At 45.1% G+C, this 19,554-nt stretch overlaps 1 protein-coding gene across 4 annotated transcripts in view; it reads left to right on the top strand.

The window, feature by feature from the left end:
• Nucleotides 1-14,086, top strand: part of LOC146785200 (fish-egg lectin-like) — a 211,976-nt gene extending 197,890 nt beyond the window's left edge. For 3 of the 4 annotated variants that reach the window (XM_085634092.1, XM_085634091.1, XM_085634090.1), the window contains exon 4: nucleotides 13,651-14,086. In XM_085634092.1, coding sequence (XP_085490218.1) covers nucleotides 13,651-13,795 — 145 coding nt within the window. In that variant the 3' untranslated portion in view covers nucleotides 13,796-14,086. Of the gene's footprint in view, nucleotides 1-2,127; nucleotides 2,577-13,650 lie in introns of those variants that run through there. The other variant, XR_014970582.1, reaches the window with a different exon arrangement.
• Nucleotides 14,087-19,554: the final 5,468 nt, after the last annotated feature.

The raw sequence follows: 19,554 nt of genomic DNA, 5'->3' as shown, positions 1-19,554 counted from the left end.
AAGCTAGGCTCATCCGTAAGAAGCCTTAATTCCTTTGGCATGAAGTTCCAGAGTTTAGGTACCAGGTGCGAGAATGATCTTCCTCCCCATCTGGCTCATCTTATCCTTGTGGTTTTGGCCAGGCGAACTGAGGCGGATCTTAGGGCTCTTTTCGGTGTATATGACGTGATGAGTGCCCTGAGGGGAGCGGGCCCTTTACCATTCAGGGCCCTGTGTACTATGCATAATGCTTTAAATTTGACCCTAGCCTGTACTGTCAGCCAGTGAAGTAGTCTCAGGACCTCTTTAGCTGACTCATACCTGGGTATGTTTCTAAGTACCCTGGCGGCTGCATTCTGTAGCACCTGCAGCCTGTTCACCACGTATTTGGGTGACCCCAATAATCGAGCATTTCCGTAGTCCAGGCACAAAATCACCAGGGACTGTATCACTGTCTTTCGGGTCTCCTCTGGGATGAGGCCTAGAATTTTACGGAGCATTCGCAGGATTCTGAAACATGTAGCGGTTAGCTTTTTGGCTTGTGTTTCCATCGTCAGGTTACGGTCTAGCCACATTCCTAGGTTCTTTATGGGGTCTTTTGAGAACCGATGGACAGCCCAGTCCTTTTGGTCACTCAATGGTGACTCGTGATTGAAGATTATTTTCTAGGAACATAAGTTCAATTTTGTCTCCATTTAGTTTTAGTCTACAGTTTGTCATCCAGCTTGCTACATTTTCCATGCAGGGAGTCACTTGGTTATGTTTCGATTTGGAGCCCTCTGCCACTGAGACTACCAGTTGAGTGTCGTCCACATAAGATAGGACTGACAGCCCAAATTCCTGAACAATCTTGGCCAGGGGTTGCATGTATAAGTTAAATAAAGTGGGGCTAAGTGCAGAGCCCTTGGGCACTCCACATGTTGCTTCTAGGACGTCCGAATAGTATCCACCTTCTGTGGTCTGAAAGGATCTATCCCTCAGGATAGACCCTAGCCATCGAAGAGCACTGTCTTGTATACCTGCTTTCTCTAACCTGAGGATGAGAGTTTTTTGGTCCACAATATCAAAGGCTGCGCTTAGGTCTAGCAGCAGGATGGAATCGGTGCCCCCTTGATCGAGGATTTCCTTAAGTTCCTCTGTGACCAATAGTAAGGCGGATTCAGTGTTATGTGATGGTCTAAAACCCATTTGAGTCTGGTGAAGCACCTCGTTATCCTCCAGGAAGTGCGATAGAGTATTGTTGATGTGTTTTTCGACTATCTTTCTTAGAATAGGTAGGAGTGAGATGGGTCGGTAGTTTCCTAGATCTGTTGGATCTAGTGTGTTTCTTTCAGCAAAGGCCGACTATGGCATGTTTACAAGCCTTTGGCACTTTCCCTTGCCTGAGGGATAGTGTGATTAATTCTGTGACGTTGTTCATTATGGTATCTCCCCCTTGAATCAAGATGTGTGGGGGGCTCGGATCTTTAGGAGAACCTGATTTTATACCTTGTAAGATCTTGTTCATGATGTCTTTGTTTATCACTGGAAATTCCTTTAGGGTGGGTCTTGATGTGTGCCCTGTGGAGGCCTTGATACTATGAGGGTCTGGGTTATCGCTACTCCCTTGCATGGAGTTATAAATATTTTCAACCTTAGTTTAAAAAAGGACTGCATGTTCACTGCATCTCTCCTTAGACGCGCTTAAGGCTGCCAAGGTGATTTGATCAGTAACAGAGCACATAACTGCGGAGTGCCAGGGAAAGGGCTCCTATCAATATTTCCTATCTTGTTTTAAATTGCACAGAGCTTAACTGCACAAGGAGAGCGCCTGGGAAAGGGCTCTCACATCATTTGTTCTGCTGTCTAACTGCTTTTAAACTTGCCGTATTTGCACAAACTATTTTTAACCCTCCTCACTTTATCCGAATTAGCTCACCTCTTACACTTTGAATCAGCGTCCTCCCCGGTCCAGCACGGATTCTTCCGGTTGTTTGGAGGCAGGCGCCACAGACCGGATGTGAGGCTCGACCACTTCCCACCCAATCCTGACGGGAGGTTAGCAGTCTAGCTTACCTCGGTATAAAATCACATGCCTGGACAGACGCGCAGCGGACGCGCTTAAGGCTGCCAAGGTGATTTGATCAGTAACAGAGCACATAACTGCGGAGTGCCTGGGAAAGAGCTCCTATCAATATTTCCTATCTTGTTTTAAAATTGCACAGAGCTTAGCTGATTAACTGCACAAGGAGAGCGCCTGGGACAGGGCTCTCACATCATTTGTTCTGCTGTCTAACTGCTTTTAAACTCGCTGTATTTGCACAAACTATTTTTAAACCTCCTCACTTTATTCGAGTTAGCTCACCTCTTGCACTTTGAATCGGCGTCCTCCCCGGTCCAGCACGGATTGTTCCAGTTGTTTGGAGGGAGGAGCCACAGACTGGAAGTGAGGCTCGACCACTTCCCACCCAATTCTTACAGTAGATTAGCAGTCTAGCTTACCTCGGTATAAAATCACATGCCTGGACAGGCATGAGCCAAAGGCTCGCCTAAGGCAAGCCCGGACGTCGTCAGAAGCAGGAACCCCTGCCGATGTTGCCCCAAATCTGACTAATAAGGTGAGGACTCCTCACACCTACACTAGTCGTGAGCTGGTTAAGATTAATAACGGCTATACAAACGGAGGAACAGTAAATAAGGCATGTTTCACACCCACTGAAGTAATGGGACCGTTTTCATGCAATAACTGTAAATTTCAAAGCATACCAGCTCAACCTCAGAAAGCCAATAAAGCTACTGAGCAGGGCATTAGACTTGATCACTATCTCACAGAAAGTATGCGCCCTCCAAGGTCAGATAGTAGCGAAGGCTGGAACTGCTTTCTGGCCAATGTAAGGTCTCTTCCAAAACATGCAGTTATTATATGGGACCTGCTGTCCTCCACGAACCCTCATATAGGGTTCCTGACAGAAACCTGGAATAAGCCACATTCCAACCCAGCAATTGCAGTGGCACTCCCTGATGGCTACCACATACAAAAACTAGATAGACCACACAGGACAGGAGGAGGAATAGTCATAATTTACAAAGACCCCATCACATTCTCCCTTCTAGACCAAGTATGCAACGACCAGATGGATGGATGGATTATTAAAGGGTGAATGTAACTCTCCTAAGGAGGGTAGGGTTTGCTGGCCTCATGCTTGGAGTGAATCGAGGTATGGTTCAAGTGGTAGGTATATTAATTTTCTGGCTAGTCCCTTTGTGCCACATGTACATAAGACAGTGCGGTGAGTCATATGAGATAGGCGGTCTAAATAGGAGGATGCTAAGCACTGAGTGCAGATATCGGGACACATATATGTAGTCAATTCTGCTCTATAGTTTTTGGGGGTTGCATAGAATGAGTACACTGAGTTTTGAGGATGGCATTCCCTCCACACATCAAAGAGGTAAATTCTGTGAATCATATCCACCAATTGTCTTGTAGGTCTCGATCAGTGCTGGCTTTCTAATTCTCCTGATAAGAAGCAAACAAGGCCACCAGCCAATACCACAGATACTTCCAGACTATGGGCCATAAGTCTGGAAAAAATGCCAGGGCTAGCTCATTTGCACAATATACATTAATAGGAATGATCTCTTGCTTCCCTGGAGTGTCTTGTGCCACACGTATTGTCCTTCCGGGTATAGGACTACAAAAGTCCCTCTAGATGGGACTACATTATCTACCCATATTGAAACTCTGCTAAAAATGAAGAAAATGAGAAGTGAAAGAGGTTTTCTTAGCATTTCTTTGCTAGCTTTATATGTTCTGTCGTGCTCAGGTGTATCTTATGGAGAAACACTGTACCTATGGCAAAACACTATACCTAGGGCCTGTGCTTGCAAGAGTTCTTGGACTCTTTCACATACCTTAGGATTGCCCTTAAACGGCCAGCACTCCTGGAACTTGTTCTGCGATTGTTACGTGGACTATGGTATCTCCCAAAAGTATTTGAACTATGTATCAAGTTTCTTTACAGGGTTTCTTATCCTGCCAAATGAACGATCTCAATTCTGAATTAATTTTCTCAAAAAAAGACTGAGGTACTTTAACCATCAGATTAGAAAATAAAAATAAGACCAGGGGGAGTATATTCATTTTGATGAGAGCTACTCTGCCCATAATAGTAAGATGAAGATCCTACAATTCAGAAAGCTGGTTTCGCATCTTATTGAATGTAGGAATATAATTAAGTGAAAACAGATCTTCCAAGTGTGATGACAAAAATATTCCCAGATACCTTATAGAGTGAGACCCAAGATGTTGTGCCTGCATCAAAAGGGGTAAGACAGCTGGCGAGCAGTTAAAAAGAAGTGCCTCTGATTTAGCTTGATTGATTTTATAGCCCCCGATAAGTGTAAATTCATTTATTTTAGCCAAGTCTAGTCTGATATTATCTTCCTCGGCTGCCAAATACATTCATTTGGCAGGGTAAGAAACCAAGATTAAAGTTAGAAGCTTTGCAATTAGAAGTCATAGATGGGGGTCTGGTGTTTCCTAATATACGCTTATACTACCAAGCTTCACTGATGAACTTGCTTAATTATAACGACTCTGTAGAAATATCTTGTGCATTTTTTCTTTCTTGAGTTAATGTTAGGCGAAATGGAGATTGCTTTAGCACCGTTTCTACGAATTCCGAAGCTTTCAAAGAGATCGCGATATAAATTTCCTAAATTAGTGGCTTTTCAATTCCAGAGGATCTGGGAGACATTTAATATCCCTTGGTTACATCCACAGCTGAGATTAGTGGAATGCCTCCCTTTTGGTTTACACATCTCTGCTCGGACTTGCGATCACTGGGCTAAATTTGGTTTCTCTAAGCTTCAGGATTTTTTTTTAAATGATAGATTTAGAACCTGGCAGGAAATTAGATCGTTTAATAACATCAAGACGTCTCTTTTATTCAGTCACTATCAGATAAATACGTTTTGTGTGGGTTTGAAAAATCTGGTTAATTTGAAATGGTTAATTTTAAGTAAAGTGCATTTTATCCTGAAAACTCGTGCAATTGGGAATTGGTACAGGTTGCTTAAATCTACACAGAACGATCAAATAGTCCTAAACCATTTGGAAAAAATCTCTCAATCAATTGATTATCGTTTCAATCTTTAGCAATGGTGTTTTTTTAATAAAATGAGTTGTAAAACAGTGAAAGCAGCTAACTTAAGGAGGTTGTCCTTTTTTAGTAAATGGCAGATTTACTTCACTCCAGCCAAACTTAATAAAATCTATCCTGCAGTTAATCCTCGCTGCTTTAGAGGCTGTCAGGTTCTAGGAGATTGGCTACATGTGGGATTTACCTTTACTAAAATTGCAAGCTTCTGGGAAAATGTTTTGTCAGAAGTAAGAAGACTATTGGCAATCGATCTCCCCTTTAAGGATTCCACAGCTCTCTTAGGCTTAGCTGCAGCTCAGGGCCTTTTCACATTTTCTCAACGTCAATTTATTTTTATCACCGCTTTGGTAGCCAGATCACTAATCTTGGCAAATTGGAAATCTGAAATTATCCCAACCCTCTCCCAATGGATACTTAAAATGAATAAAAAATTGGATCGTGAAACTATGTATGCAGGGAGAGTTGGTTCTATGGTCAAAGTAAATAGAATATAGAAAGAATGGAAAGTTTCTAGCTTGATGTGATGTGCAATTTTTAAGAGCTTTCTATGCCTACTATATTTATTTTATATAGCATGTTTCTTGATTCTTGTAATTAATTGGTGTAATTTATGGACAAAGTATTACTAAATGTTTTATATGCTACATTCAAAATAAAATACAATTTTATTTTTAAAAAAAGATTCTTTTCAGGGGAACTTGATGTCAACGTGCGCTTGAGCATTCAGTGGTTACCAAAATAAAATAGTAGAAACATCCAGTCATTTTCTTATCTCCAATTTAACTTTTTCCAACTTCAACTGCTGAAAACACTCGGCAGCCTCCATCCTTCTCTCTCAGTGCAATTCTCTGTCATCATTCAAGTGGAAGAGTGAGAGATGTGTCACTTTGTTACCTTATGCAGAGCACCAATGCCACTGTATCAGTCTAAACTAACAAAGTACCATGTGCTTTTTCCACTTTAAATGTGCTAGAGAATAGGGCAATAACGAAAGAAAGTAGCTGCCAAGTTTTAGCTTTCAGCTGTCTAAAGCGTGTTGGGTGGAGCTTCCACCTTAGGTATGCTAGATATATTTGTTATGGAATGAGGAAGATAAATTTAGAATCCAACTCCAAATCTGTTGGAGAGTTTTGAGGGGATATGATGGTTATTCACCTCAACCCCAGTTTACAAGGGTAGATTAGTTCAAACTCCCTGACTGGTGGACTCTGGGGCCACAGAGCAGGTGTGAGCAATATCTTGGGATAGATAGAAGAGTCAGGATGTGCGACCCTGTGTAGTCATTTTAGGAAAACAGGCTTTTTACAGTTGTCCGCCCATGTTCTGCCCCATTTGTACTACTAGATGCTGGTTTTCGACTCTTACATTGCACTGAAGCCTGCTAACCAGGCCCCAGTGTCCGTGCTATCTCCCTGAAACTGATATGTGTGCATTGGAAACCCCAATTGGCAAGATTTTAACCCCCTAATAGGTACCTAGAATGTGGTACCTGTGGTACCCAGGGCATGGGTGTTAGAGGTGTCACCAGTGAAGGAAGTGACCAAAATAGGGCCACCCGGGTCACTCACGACCACCTCTCAGCCTTCCATACAAATGAAGAGTCGGTCAGGAAGTAGAGAATACAAACCAAGTATATGTTTTTTCAGATACACTGGAGCAGAGCCCTGTCTGCCCAGTCGCTTTGGGGTGCTGCAGAGAGGACTGATTTCAGAAAACATGGTGATACATTATGTACGATCCAGAAGCACAGAAAGCACGCCCAGAATGGAAAATTCCAGATGGAAGCAGCTACACAAAGGAGGTACAGAAGAATAAGTTTTGATCCTGAGACAGAGCACACACTATCTCTATGCCAAGGTCGTTCTGCTTGAGCCCATTGCTGGACTAATGGAAGCGGGCCTCTATCTAGTGGGAAAGGTATGTGCTAATAAGAACAGTGTAATTATTAGTACAGCAAGGCCCAACCTTGGAGAAAACTAAAATTACCAAAGCTGCTTCTCGCAGAGGCAGAGAGAGAGATTAGTTTCGTTCATGGATCAAAATGGCGGCCAAACATAAAATGGTGCTGCAAATGCTGACTTATGCAGAAATATATATAAGCAACACAGCTATTTTTATTCTAACACCAGAGCCTGGAGCACTGTTTGTGTCACCCTGGGTGACCCAAGTAAACCACTGACAGCAGGCCTGCCATTACAGACTGCAGGAGCAGTGCAAACTGCTCAATCTCAACTTAGTGCTTTGTCCTTGCCGGACATGGTGAGGACAATCTTCAATGTAGGTCAGTCACCCCTATGGAAGGTTCCTCAGCCCAGGAGGCAGGGTACATTATATCAAGGGTGAGGACATATAAGTGCAAGCTTATATATCCCTGTATTGACTGTTTCTATTAAAGGTTACAATAAGTGTTCAGAGGTCCATAGGATAACATGGGATGGCACCTGGGCAACCTCGGGGTTGCCAGCTCCCTTATGGTACTGCGAAATATGTCATTTTTCATTTCAAACTATTTACATCCTCATCCCTGACCTAATTCTCATGCCAAAAATGATGTGGCATGCACCCAGGTGGCTTACTTAAAGGTTGCCCACCTGTTTGCCCCAGCCTTCCCTGTGCTGTGGCTGGCAGCCCGTAGCTGCTGCTGCCAAGACAGGATTCTTACCCCCGGCTAGGAGGTGTGAACTATCCCAGGAGTCAGGAACAATAGCCTGGACGGGAAGGAGGTCACACTCCCCTCCCTGACAGGATGGGTAGTGAAGTGGCACATCAAGCGGTGTGCTTCAAAGCTTTCATCGCCTCTGATATGCATCCAGGCTGCCTACCAAAGGAAGGAACAGCAACCCCCCTACCCCCAGGTGCATTTGCACCAGGGCAGGCATGAACATTATGTAGTCAAGAGGTTTCTACCCCAAAAGTCTAGCCACACCTATGTGGTGGATTACCAGGCCTGTACAGCTGAGGTAGACTTCTGCAGCTTTAAAAAGTGGTAGAATAGAGGGTACTAGGTAGGTAAGGTGATGCACACCCCCCCCCCCCCGATTTGGTCATCTCAGGAGCAAAGGAGGACAAAGAAGAGACCTGTATCTGCAACAACAGGATCTGCACAAACAAATGTGTGATACTTTGCGCCTGTTGCAACCTTCCTGGAACTGCACGAATGTGACTCATCCTGCACCAACATTCGGTTCCCCCAGACAGAGTGACCCCTTTGAAAGCCAAAGGCATCACCAGACTCCCCTGGATTTATGGCACTAGTCCCCTGCAGTGGCAGATAAAAACAGCTCACCTGAACCAAAGAATCGCTGGCCATCTGGCCCTCCGAGGGATTGCCCAAAATAGATAGTCTACTGCATGATATGAAATGTAGTCCTGACCATTACCAAGTTACAGGCTGCTACCGTGTTCCCCGGATCGCCGGACGTCAAAACAACTTCCTGCTGAACTTACCGCTGCCAAGACTTAGTGGTCGTCAGTCCAGCAACCACCACCTTTACTCAACGCTGCACCTCGAGGGAACCCTGCAAAACCTTCATCTGATATCAGCGGCTTAGTTGTGGAATGTTTGCACCCTGTTCACCAACAGCTATGTGTAAGCAGTAAAACCAGCTCCCTTCAACTACCGTTCAGCAACTCAGACAGCCAGGACAACTGTGCACCCGGGCTTCTCGAGCCTGGTAAAATCCAACTGACTGTTGTGGCCTGGTCCTGGGACCCGTGTCACCTTAACTCTCCTTGGGTTCCACTCAAATTGACCTGCAAGTGACCGATTGTCACTAGTGGTGTCTTTCATTGACCACAATGATAAAGTTTTAAATTGCTATTTTGCACTGATTTAATTTTGCTTCTAAAATCTATAACTCCAGTTATACGTATCTGATTGACTTTGTTTTGGTGTCTAAAATGATATAAAATCTGCTTTATTTTTATAAATTGATGTCCGATTTCTTTTGAGATGTGTCAATTACTTATCATCCATGTTAATACTCTCAAATTCTTAACACATGTTCCTCTAGTAAAGCCTGACTGCACTTGCTACTCTGCCAGGACTGACCTAAGGATTTAGTATTGTGAATCCATGGAGCATCTTTGGAGTTCCTGAGAGTATTGCATTGTGAAGCCTAAAAAGCATCACTACATAATACTCCACCTTCTTACAGTTATCTTGGGACAAATGTGAAAAATAGCAAATTTGGGGTAGCATGCCTGAATTGTCCGTTTTTTTCTATTTAGAAACAAACTTCATAGGAGCAGGTTATGGTGTGGAGAGTAGGAACCCCTAGCAATGAATTGTAACCAGGATAACATTTGTTATGAAACATAATAAAATGCAAGTACCCTAACACATTTTACCTTTAAAATGCCTACCTTATTTTACCTTTTTCAATGGTACTTCGGATGTCCTAAGAAAAGAACCATTTACATTATTAGCTATGCTAATATTCTGTGAGGTTGGTTTGGCAGAAGAGTGGGCACAGTCATTGACGTAGTAAGAGGTGCAGTATCAACAAAGGATGGTGTGCAAAGCTTCTAAATTCTAGACCACGTTTTTAACCTGTGTTTACAGCTGAAAATGGCCCAATGTTCTGCTAATCTTTATGTGCAAAAGGATACTTGGCAGACGTGAATGGTAATTGTAAACCCCAACTACATACAGTTGTGCAATATTAAAAATTACACATAAGTCATGGGGATTCTGAGGATCCTTATGTCCCCTACAAGAAAACATATCCAACTGCCTCCCAGTGCTGGCGGAATTTCCCCAGATGGATGTGGACCATCTCACCTCCCTCATGCATCAGGTGAAGTCAGGTTCCCCTAGGGACCCAGCACCTCCACACATTCTAGTCTCTGCGACTCAGACCATCCTCCCTACACTGTTAGCTGTATTAAACACCTCGATCTCTACCAGCACAGTCCCAGTGGCCTGGAAACAGGCCATGGTGAGAGCTCTTGTTAAAAAACCTAATTTGGACACCAAGAATCCTAACAACTTTCGCCCGATCTCCTTGCTGCCTTGGGCAGCCAAAATCTTGGAGAAATATATAAACGGCCTACTAACAACCTTTCTCGAACAAAACCAGCTGCTCGACCCCTCCCAGACAGGCTTCCGCCCTAAGCATGGGACCGAGACTGCACTATTGGCCGTAACAGAGGAGTCCAGGAGGATCTTAGATCGGGGAGGATCGGTGGCAGTAATCCTCCTCGATCTGAGCGCGGCATTTGATACCGTCAATCACGATATCCTCTTACAACGTCTCCTGGACACCGGAATATCTGACAAGGCCTTGGAGTGGCTCAGGTCCTACCTGAGTGATAGATCCTTCCAGGTATATGAGGGCACTGTCACCTCCACCAGTAAGCCTCTGGGATGTGGAGTCCCACAGGGATCATCGTTGAGCCCGACGTTATTTAACGTCTACATGAGGCCACTAGCTGAGATCGTCCAGCCGTATGGCATTAAGATCATTACCTACGCGGACGATACTCAGCTGGTGGTCTCTCTGGCACAGGAAGGGGGATCCTTAGTGTGTGCGGATCTTGCAGTCTGTCTGGAGATGGTTAAGAGTTGGATGACCAAGTCTTGTCTCAAGCTCAACGGAGACAAGACTGAGCTCATGCTCCTAGGTCGTCTCGCTCCTTCTTCCATTGATACTCTTTGGCCACCCAGTTTGGGACCGGCCCCGGTGCCTAAAGATACCATCAAGAGCCTTGGTGTTTGGCTGGATAGGTCCCTGTCATTTGATCAGCAGGCAATAAGACTATCTGCTATCTGTTTCGGCATTCTTAGAGTCATCAGGAAGGTCCTTCCTCTACTCCCTTTCGAAGCAAGAAAGACCGTGGTTCTGGGCATGATCCAATCACGGTTGGATTTCGGGAATGCTTTATTTCTGGGAGCTCCGGACTTTACTCTACGCAAACTGCAGTTGATACAGAATTGCGCAGCACGGACTCTTCTACAAATCCCCCGCAGATCATCAGTAAAGTCCGGCCTAAGGAGACTGCATTGGCTTCCCGTTAGGGAAAGAGTTAATTTCAAATCACTTTGTATTGCACATCAGGCCTTTTGGTCCTCAGGCCCAGCAATTAACTTTCCCCTTATTACACCTTATCAGCCTGTCAGACATCTGCGCTCATCCTCTGCCAATCTGGCTATTGTTCCGAAGATAAAGAAATCAAGATCGGGAGGCCGCTCTTTTTCTTTTAACGTGGCCAAATTGTGGAATGCTCTTCCCCAACATTTAAGATCCAACCCCGACCTTAGTTCGTTCCGTAAACAGCTGAAAACGCTTTTGTTTATTAATTAATAGTTAGGTTGGTTTTCTTCCCTCAAGCAATTTTAGCCTCAGTTGGTATTTCCCAGCGCTTGGACGCCCCAGGGCAGCTACGTGCGCTTTACAAAATTCATTTCATTCATTCATTCATCAAGGTATAGTGTGCCTTGAAAGTTTGTGAACGCCCACACATTTGAAATTATTTCGGCATACACAAACTCCTCTCCATCACATTCCCAGACTAAAATGATGGAAAGTTTACTCCAACAGAGGGTTGGAGTAACCCTCCTTCGTGGGAGGGAAGGGGAGCAAAGGACCCACTAACCATATGGAGCTGTGGCGAAAGGGTTTGTTCACATAGAAATATGATTTTCCCATGGATTAAAAAAGAAAAGAATGTGCATTTGCACAGTGGGCTAACTTTACTCATTGCAGATGTGTACCCTATGCAAATGGTGTCGTTTTCCAGGTGTACTACTGGATATGTATGTGAATTCCCCATATTTCCAGATTTACATCCATGTGTAAGAACGTAAATAAGAGTGCAAATGTACAACTTTTATTTCGGCATTGAGCCCCATTCATGCTTAGGTGTACTTACATTGGTATAAATGTACAGATTTGTTTTGTGAATTGGGCCCAATGTGTCTGCATTTAAATCTATAACATTCTGAAAGTGTCATTCTAGAGCAAACCTCTCTTTAGGATGCAAAAAGTGCTGCAAAGTCATATGAGTACACCAAGCATTTTCTGCACATGCGAACAGATAGGTATAAATAAATATTTCAATATTTGTACAGAAGATGAAAACATTAAAACCTAACACTATTAGATATAGAATATGTTGAATCAATTGCTGCCTTCTTTTACCAATGTTAAGCGCTATCACACAAAGAGAATTAATCCATAAAGCCTGGCTTTTTCTCATTCAGAGGCACAGCTGGTGTTTAATTCATATATAAATGAATTTCCTGACAGAATTCAAAGTTTTTCTTACGAGGCCCCCGTCAGTGCCTCCCCTTGTGGCTCTTCCCACAGTAACCACCAGTGCTACCCCTATAATTCTCTCACTTTCTCTGATACCATTTGTTTGGCAGCCATCTTGCTACACCGCCTCAGTGGTCTCCAAGGACATTTGCACAGGACTACAGGAATAACACTATGGGGCCGATTCCGATGTCGGACGGACTCAGGTCCGTCCAACCTCGGTCAGGCGCCGTAACCGACCGACCTGCTGTCGTCGGTTACGGCCTTGCTAGTACGATGCGACCGAATAGGGTTCGGTCGCACTCGTATACAAGTCAATGCAGGCATGAATTTCGAGCGGAATGCATGCCTGCATCCTTGAAAGCAGGGGCGCAGTTCATCCCTGCACCCTGTGGGCGGCACCCCAAGGTACCTGCCACCGGGTGCAGGGATCCACAGAGGGGCACCATAGGTGCCCAGGCTGCCTTTCGGCAGCCTCACAACCATGGGGGCCCTACTGGGGGCCCCCAAAGACAGTTTCCGACTGCCTTTTCAATCCGGAAAAACCGGCACGAAAAGGCAGTGAAAAACTGCCATCGTACTCCCTCGGTCGCTAAGAGGCGGCCGGGGGAGTAGTGAGAGATTTCCGGACGGAGGATGGGCTCTCCAAGCCTGTCCTCCGCAATCCGGAAATCCGTGTCGGATTCCTTTCCGACCGAGCCCATCGGAATGGCTCGGTCGGAAAGGAATCCGGCCGACATGATCCGAATCGGTCAGAGCCCTTCCGACCGGAATCGGAATCAGCCCCTATGTGTCATACATGTTGCCATTTGTTTCACGTAATCTGTGTTTCGCTTTTATGTAGAGACTGATTGATCCTGAATTGTTCCCTGTCTAGTGAGTAGTGTGTCTAATGTAGTTCTTCCTGGACGTTTAGATTTTTTGTACCTCAGCATTTTGATTGAATACAAATACAATACAATGCAAAAATCAGGAGTGGTTAGGTTACTTCTGAACCGTGAGTCACCCTGAGAGCTTCTGTTTGTTTTCAGAGCATTTCTAGATCTTAGTCTCGCCACTCCATTGCCAGAAAAGTGGCGCAACCACGATGCAAAATGTTAGTAAATCTAGGCCATATTGTGTGACCCTATTTGTATTAATTGTGAGCCAATATCACTCCCTAATTCTTTTCACCCATGAAAAACTTCCTCTCTACCTCTTACTGGAATACTTGAACTTTAAAATCCAACAAATAAACATTTTACCTAACGTTTATCTGCTTTTTTTAGGGATGGGATCACGGACAGAAACCCATTAGGAACGAAATGGACCCAACTGTACTACAGGTGTTACAAATTCCGCCATGTGTCGTATGATCTCAGCCAGGTCTGGCTACTCACCACGGATGGGAAGACCTTACAATGTGAAGTATAAGGAAGAAGGAAAGAGTGGAAGATGTGCTCATCCATACATTATAGAGCAGCATTCCTTGCCCACCTGGACTGACATCTCCTAGCTCCCATGTTTCAGCCTCATGGACTCCTTAACATTGAATTGCATTATTGTTTTCAGCCTCTCTCACCAAATAGTGTGATTCACAGTTTAAATAATATGCTTTACATTTCAAGCAGCGCTTTACAGATCTGAGGCATGCAAGTCTATGTATTATACTTGAATGCAATCAATTATGTTCACTTTAAAACAATTATACATTTGGAGTTTCCACATTCAGTTTTCATCTTTTTATCTTTTGTTTAGGTTTCCATCATGATATGTTTGAATGTATGTATGAACTTGCACTTGTATAGTACACACCCAGCTAGTGAGCCACACAGTGCTGATCAGGTGGCAACAGTCATGACATGAACATATAGATCTACAAGCGGCAAGTTAATTCGGGGCAGTAGGTTCCGAACATATAGGGTGGTAGAGCACTCCTTACAGTTCCTTTTTGAATTGCAAGAAAGTAAGAGCAGTTCCAGTGTTTACAGTGATTTTGTTCTAGATCTTGGGTTCACAAATCTAGTAAGTCTGCCTTCCTTTGCTTTTCTTTTATGCTTAATTTTATGTACAGAGAGATTTTATAAAAGCATAAAACAGATTGAATGCAACAATAAGAGCATAAAACAGACTAAATGCTATAGATTATCTGTATTGCTGGTGATCCAGCGCGAAACCGGAGAGAGAAAAAGAAGGAAATCATATAACTATCCTCCCTGCGTCGCAGACCCAACTTCACACTAGCTCATTCACACATGCAGTCATTGGTGGGGCCCATAACACCAACACTCACACGTCTCTGACTCACGAGTCTGCACATAGGAGGGATGATGATATCGCGCTGGAGATGTGAGGGGTACCTTATAACCTATAGGGAAGGAAAAGTTTTTTGCAGAATATACATTATCGTTCGTCACCTATAGATTCCTAATCCCAAACATCAAGGCACTCCACCCACTTGGTCGATGGACCAATTACTTGGATTGGTTGATGGTGATTGTCACGATCCGCGCTCAGGTGGCGCTGAGTGCCGCTTCTCCTCTACCCCTGGACTACGGCCGAGCAACTCGGCGACCGCAAGAACTACATCCCCCAGAACTCCCGGTAGTTCCCGTCCCACGTGACAGTTCACGCTGCCGGAAACACTGAAAAGCGGCCAATCCCGGAGAAGCAGTGCCGATGATTCTCTGAAGCCTTCGGTATCGGAAGACCCGAGTGGATGGTTCTTCTCAGCGGCTTGACTTCCAGACCACGTCTCGACTACTACTTGTTCCTCGCTCGGCAGCCGGTGAGTATTGAGACAGCAGCTGCCCGACTTTAGCCCTTTCGACTTAGACGCGACCTCGAACCTTCGAGGGAGAGCGCTAAGAGACAGACTACGCCCACGGATTTCCGGGCATCTCCACCTGGGGGTTTCGCTCCTCTGCTCCCGGCTCCTCCTGGAGCATTGAGTAGCAACGCAACGCCACAGGCAGCGCCCACGGATTTCCGGGCATCTCCACCTGGGGGTTTCGCTTCTCTGCTCCCGGCTCCTCCCGGAGCATTGAGTAGCAGCGAAACGCCACAGGCAGCGCCCAAGGATTTCCGGGCCCCAGCTTTCCCACAGTATCGCGCTCCTCGGCTCGAGACCTTGCTGAGCCTAGAGTAGCAGCGCAGACTCTTGACACAACCAATCTCCGCGACTCGGATCGCCACAGCGAGGTTCCTTCAGTTCCGTGAAGTAACGGTGCTGGAGAACGTCGTGCGCTCAGAAAAGAGGAGAAGACTACCCTTCTCGTTTCCCCACAGTTAGACGAAAAGAGACGACCGGTAAGAGAGCTACACACAAGGGGGAGCCTGGGGAAAGGGTCAGGGAGCCATCACTCATTGTGTGTTTGTCTATTCACAGGTCTCCCGCCCAGCCGTCCCTTTCCGTCCTTCCCTCGCTCACCTACCCCTTTCGTCCGAGTGTATTACACATCCGCCGGACTAGGGGCAGATGGGAGGTGGACCCCTTTAAGCTTCAGCGTCATCCTGAGGAGCGGAACCAGTGGGATCCCGACAGTGATTTAGAACCAGCTAAAACATATTTTAAGACTCAGAATCCTTTATTCTCTTTAATGAAAAACCACAAACTCATAATTTCCGTTAATTAATATTTGTTTATCTAAAATGTTATTGCAATTAATATTAGCATTTGTTTCATCAAAGTTTTAGAATTTTGTAGATCAAATATTTAAATCGCCGGACATTATATTTACCTATTCTTGCTATCTGGATTTTCTCTAATTCATTGGCTCTGCTTAACCGAATTAGCCATTAAATTGTCCAAATAAAGCAGGTCAAAGCTCAAAGTCCGAAAGTTCTTTGCTCAGCACGTTACAATCCCAAAGATCTTCATAGGACCAGAAATCGTGCAAGCATAAGTCATCGCCAGCATAGACAGCATCGACCGCATCCACCGCAACTCACAACCAGCAACTCGCAACTCCCCTCCCTATTCTACTACTCTTTTTATAATAAATTTCAGGATAATGTGAAACAATTTTAGGCAGAGAAAGTCTGTGATTGGCTGATCGAAAACTTCCGATTTTTGTTCATCATGGTTTCTCATGGATTTTGCTGTTTCACTCCCGTAGATGACATAGTCCTTATGTTACAAAGTCTTGGTTTTACTTTTATGATTCGATTGTTCATTTTAAACCGGTTTTTACTATCCATGCCTTTGGCAGCCCACCAAGATCATATCCTTGACCGAGAACAGGGTGTACAGGGTTCGTTAGGAAGTTCACGGAGCCATCCAAGTATGCGCAGTAGGTATCGCGCTCACGAGACGGTGGCCACTTCTGAACTCAATTTTCAACTCCATTTTGTGGTAGGCCCAAATGCTAATTTAAGCGAAACAAACACAAAGGAATAATTAATACAAAGAAATAATGATTCTAATGTTATACCCTCACTAATCCCTTTTTATATTAGTGTTTTCCTACCATATAGCGACATTTAAAGCGATAATATTCACCTTTTGGATCCATTCAGGAACGCAAATATCACATAAGCAACATAAATCATGCGATATCTATTACCACATGTACTACTATTAATATGCGTACATATTTTAATCATTCGAGTTATTTTGCCATGCAAATAGCAATTTCCCAAGTGTAATTTGTGTATGCAAAGGTTGGGTTAGGTTAACACACCACACTGTTAGTAAAACTATAATCAGTAAGTTATATGGTTAGTCTTTTCATGCAAAAATAGAGGAGGTATACAAAATTTCGTTCTACCTGCTCCATCACTGGTTCCACTTTTTATTACAGTCCACAATCTCTCCCTCCTCCCACTAAACCCCAGGCAAGAACACAGAAATCGGCGTTGACCCAAAATGGTGGACAAACCTTTGGCTTGCGATGCCATAGCCTCTACTTCTCTAGCAGAGCATTTTGCTCCATAGTTTGAGATCCCATTTCCCTGGAGGAGATCTCCAAAGCGTTCAGTGTAGCCTCCAGTATGATGGTTGTAGGAAAGTAGTATCTGCTTCTTATGGTTACCCCCACTTTTTGCTGATGTCTCACAGTTTTTGGATTAGTCTCACTGGATCCTGCTATCCAGGACCCCAGTCTATCTGCTTTCTCCCTTATATTGCTATATATGTACTTTAGATACACTCCAGACTGGATACTGGCATACCCTTATCAGTTCCTAGTATAATGTACCCATGTACCCAGGGCATAGGTACCCCAGAGACTTCCCATCGGCTGAAGCATGTATTATGCCACCCATGAGAGACCATTCAAAATGACACAACAGGTCTGCAACCTATGTATGCTGGTGCTTGCACCACTTACTTAGATATAGGTTCATTTTATCTATCTACATCACTACACTTAAAAACCTATCAGTCACCCCTATGGCAGGCCTTATCAATCCTGAAGGCAGAGTGCTGGGTTTTACGTGAGATGGTGCCCCTGCATGAGTAGGGCCCCTCTGCAGCCTTCGGAGACCATTCTCCGGGGTTGTCTGTGATGCAGCCAGACATATAGGTTAATTTGCATTATAACCTCGCGGTAAATGCTAACTTAAAAACGGCTGCGTAGAAACATGTTGTGTTTGGTGTCAAACTTCAGAAGCGAGCTTCATGGGTCACCGGTCTACCCGGTACCACCTTTCTTGACCCGGGCAGCACAAGATGGATGCTGCCAGCCACAGACACATTTCTGCCCTCCTGCTGCTAAGACAAGCTTGAGCAGGGGAAGGCACGACAATAGGTATCCTGTCACAGGGAGGTGTGACCACCTCCCAGACAGGGTTTAGTGCATTGCGTCTGGGTGGGTGCACTCTGAGAGTGCTAGAAAGTCTGCACTGGGGGCACATTTGGTGTCCCTGTGCATAGTCCAGCTCAATCCAGTTCTGGGAGCCATTGGCTCCTGTTTTGGCGTAAAACTGGACAAAGGACATGGGTGTAGCCACTCCTCTGTCCTGCCCCTCCCCTAGTAGGGTCCCCTGAATCTGTCCAACCCTTTCCTGTGGATATAAAGTGGGTTACCTGGCTACAGGACTTTAGATTTTACCTGGACAAGATTCTACTAAGAAGAAGCCAAGTACTTTGACTGTCTGTTCGACGCTGGACGACTGAAGAATCTCCCTTGGAGTAAAGGAGTTATTCCCCTGCACTAACAGGCACCTAAGCACATCTGACCGGCTTGCTGCTCCCGAGCTTCTGAGGACTCCCAAGATTTCAGCAACACAGGAGGTGGGTTTCCGATGGTCCCTGGGGTTGATCTGCCCTCTCAGCAATTTTGAGACCAGTATCCCTCGTGGGGACTGTGTAACCTGAACCCCTGTGCACAGCGTACATTTGCAAGTGCATATGCTTGTTGGCAAACCCCGAGCTTCTGCATTGGACTTGGGCTTCCATGGTTGCTCAAGACGTGCCCTGACTCTCCTTTGCTTGGAGAGTCCCCTGAACCTTGCTGGTCCACACCGTAACCTGTTTGTCCTTATTGTGTGGGTTGCATTTTCCAAGGCTTATTGGTACTCCAGCCGGACTTCGGCCCCTAAGCACTCTACATCCTTTGTGGGTCAGTTCACCTTCGGATCCTGGTTGTCCTCAACGTCTCTTGGTCCTCGTGGCTGCAGAGTCAAGCATCCCTTATTCGCACCTGAAGCACCCTACATCAGTGGGCATTCGACTACCGAGGCCCTGGTCACCTGAAGTGACCCAGATTCTGTCCCCTCTGCTTTCAGGTTCCTCTCACCTAGAATCCAGGCTTGGATTCCACTGGATACTCTTCACCTTCACGGGAGCAGTACTTCTTTGCAGCTCTCCATTGAAAACGACGGAGGTTTCCGACACCACTTGACCCCTATGCACCCGGCTCCTCTGGGATAGGTAACAAGGGTACCTTGGTACTCACCGGTGGGTTGGCTCTAGAGCCTCTAATGTTCCAAAGGGTTTGCTTGAAGTTAAGTGTCCTTAAACTGTAACTTTGCAACCGCAACTTTCCCATAGAGTTGTACGGAGCACGAGGTCGTGTTTCCTCACTGAACCCGTCCTCCGTGGGCTCCCTGTATCACTACCTTGGGTGGTTCCTTGGGGTCCCAGCGATTCTACGTGCTCTATGACTGTGTCTAGTCAAGTCGTGATTGTTATAACAGTTTTTTACTATATGGTTCGGTCTCCCCCTGAAGCCCGATGTGTATTGTGCTAC

The sequence above is a fragment of the Triturus cristatus genome, chromosome 11, assembly GCF_964204655.1.
Source record: "Triturus cristatus chromosome 11, aTriCri1.1, whole genome shotgun sequence".
NCBI lineage: Eukaryota > Metazoa > Chordata > Amphibia > Caudata > Salamandridae > Triturus > Triturus cristatus.
The sequence above is the reverse complement of the archived record's forward strand: the minus strand, read 5'-3'. Positions and strand labels throughout refer to the sequence as shown.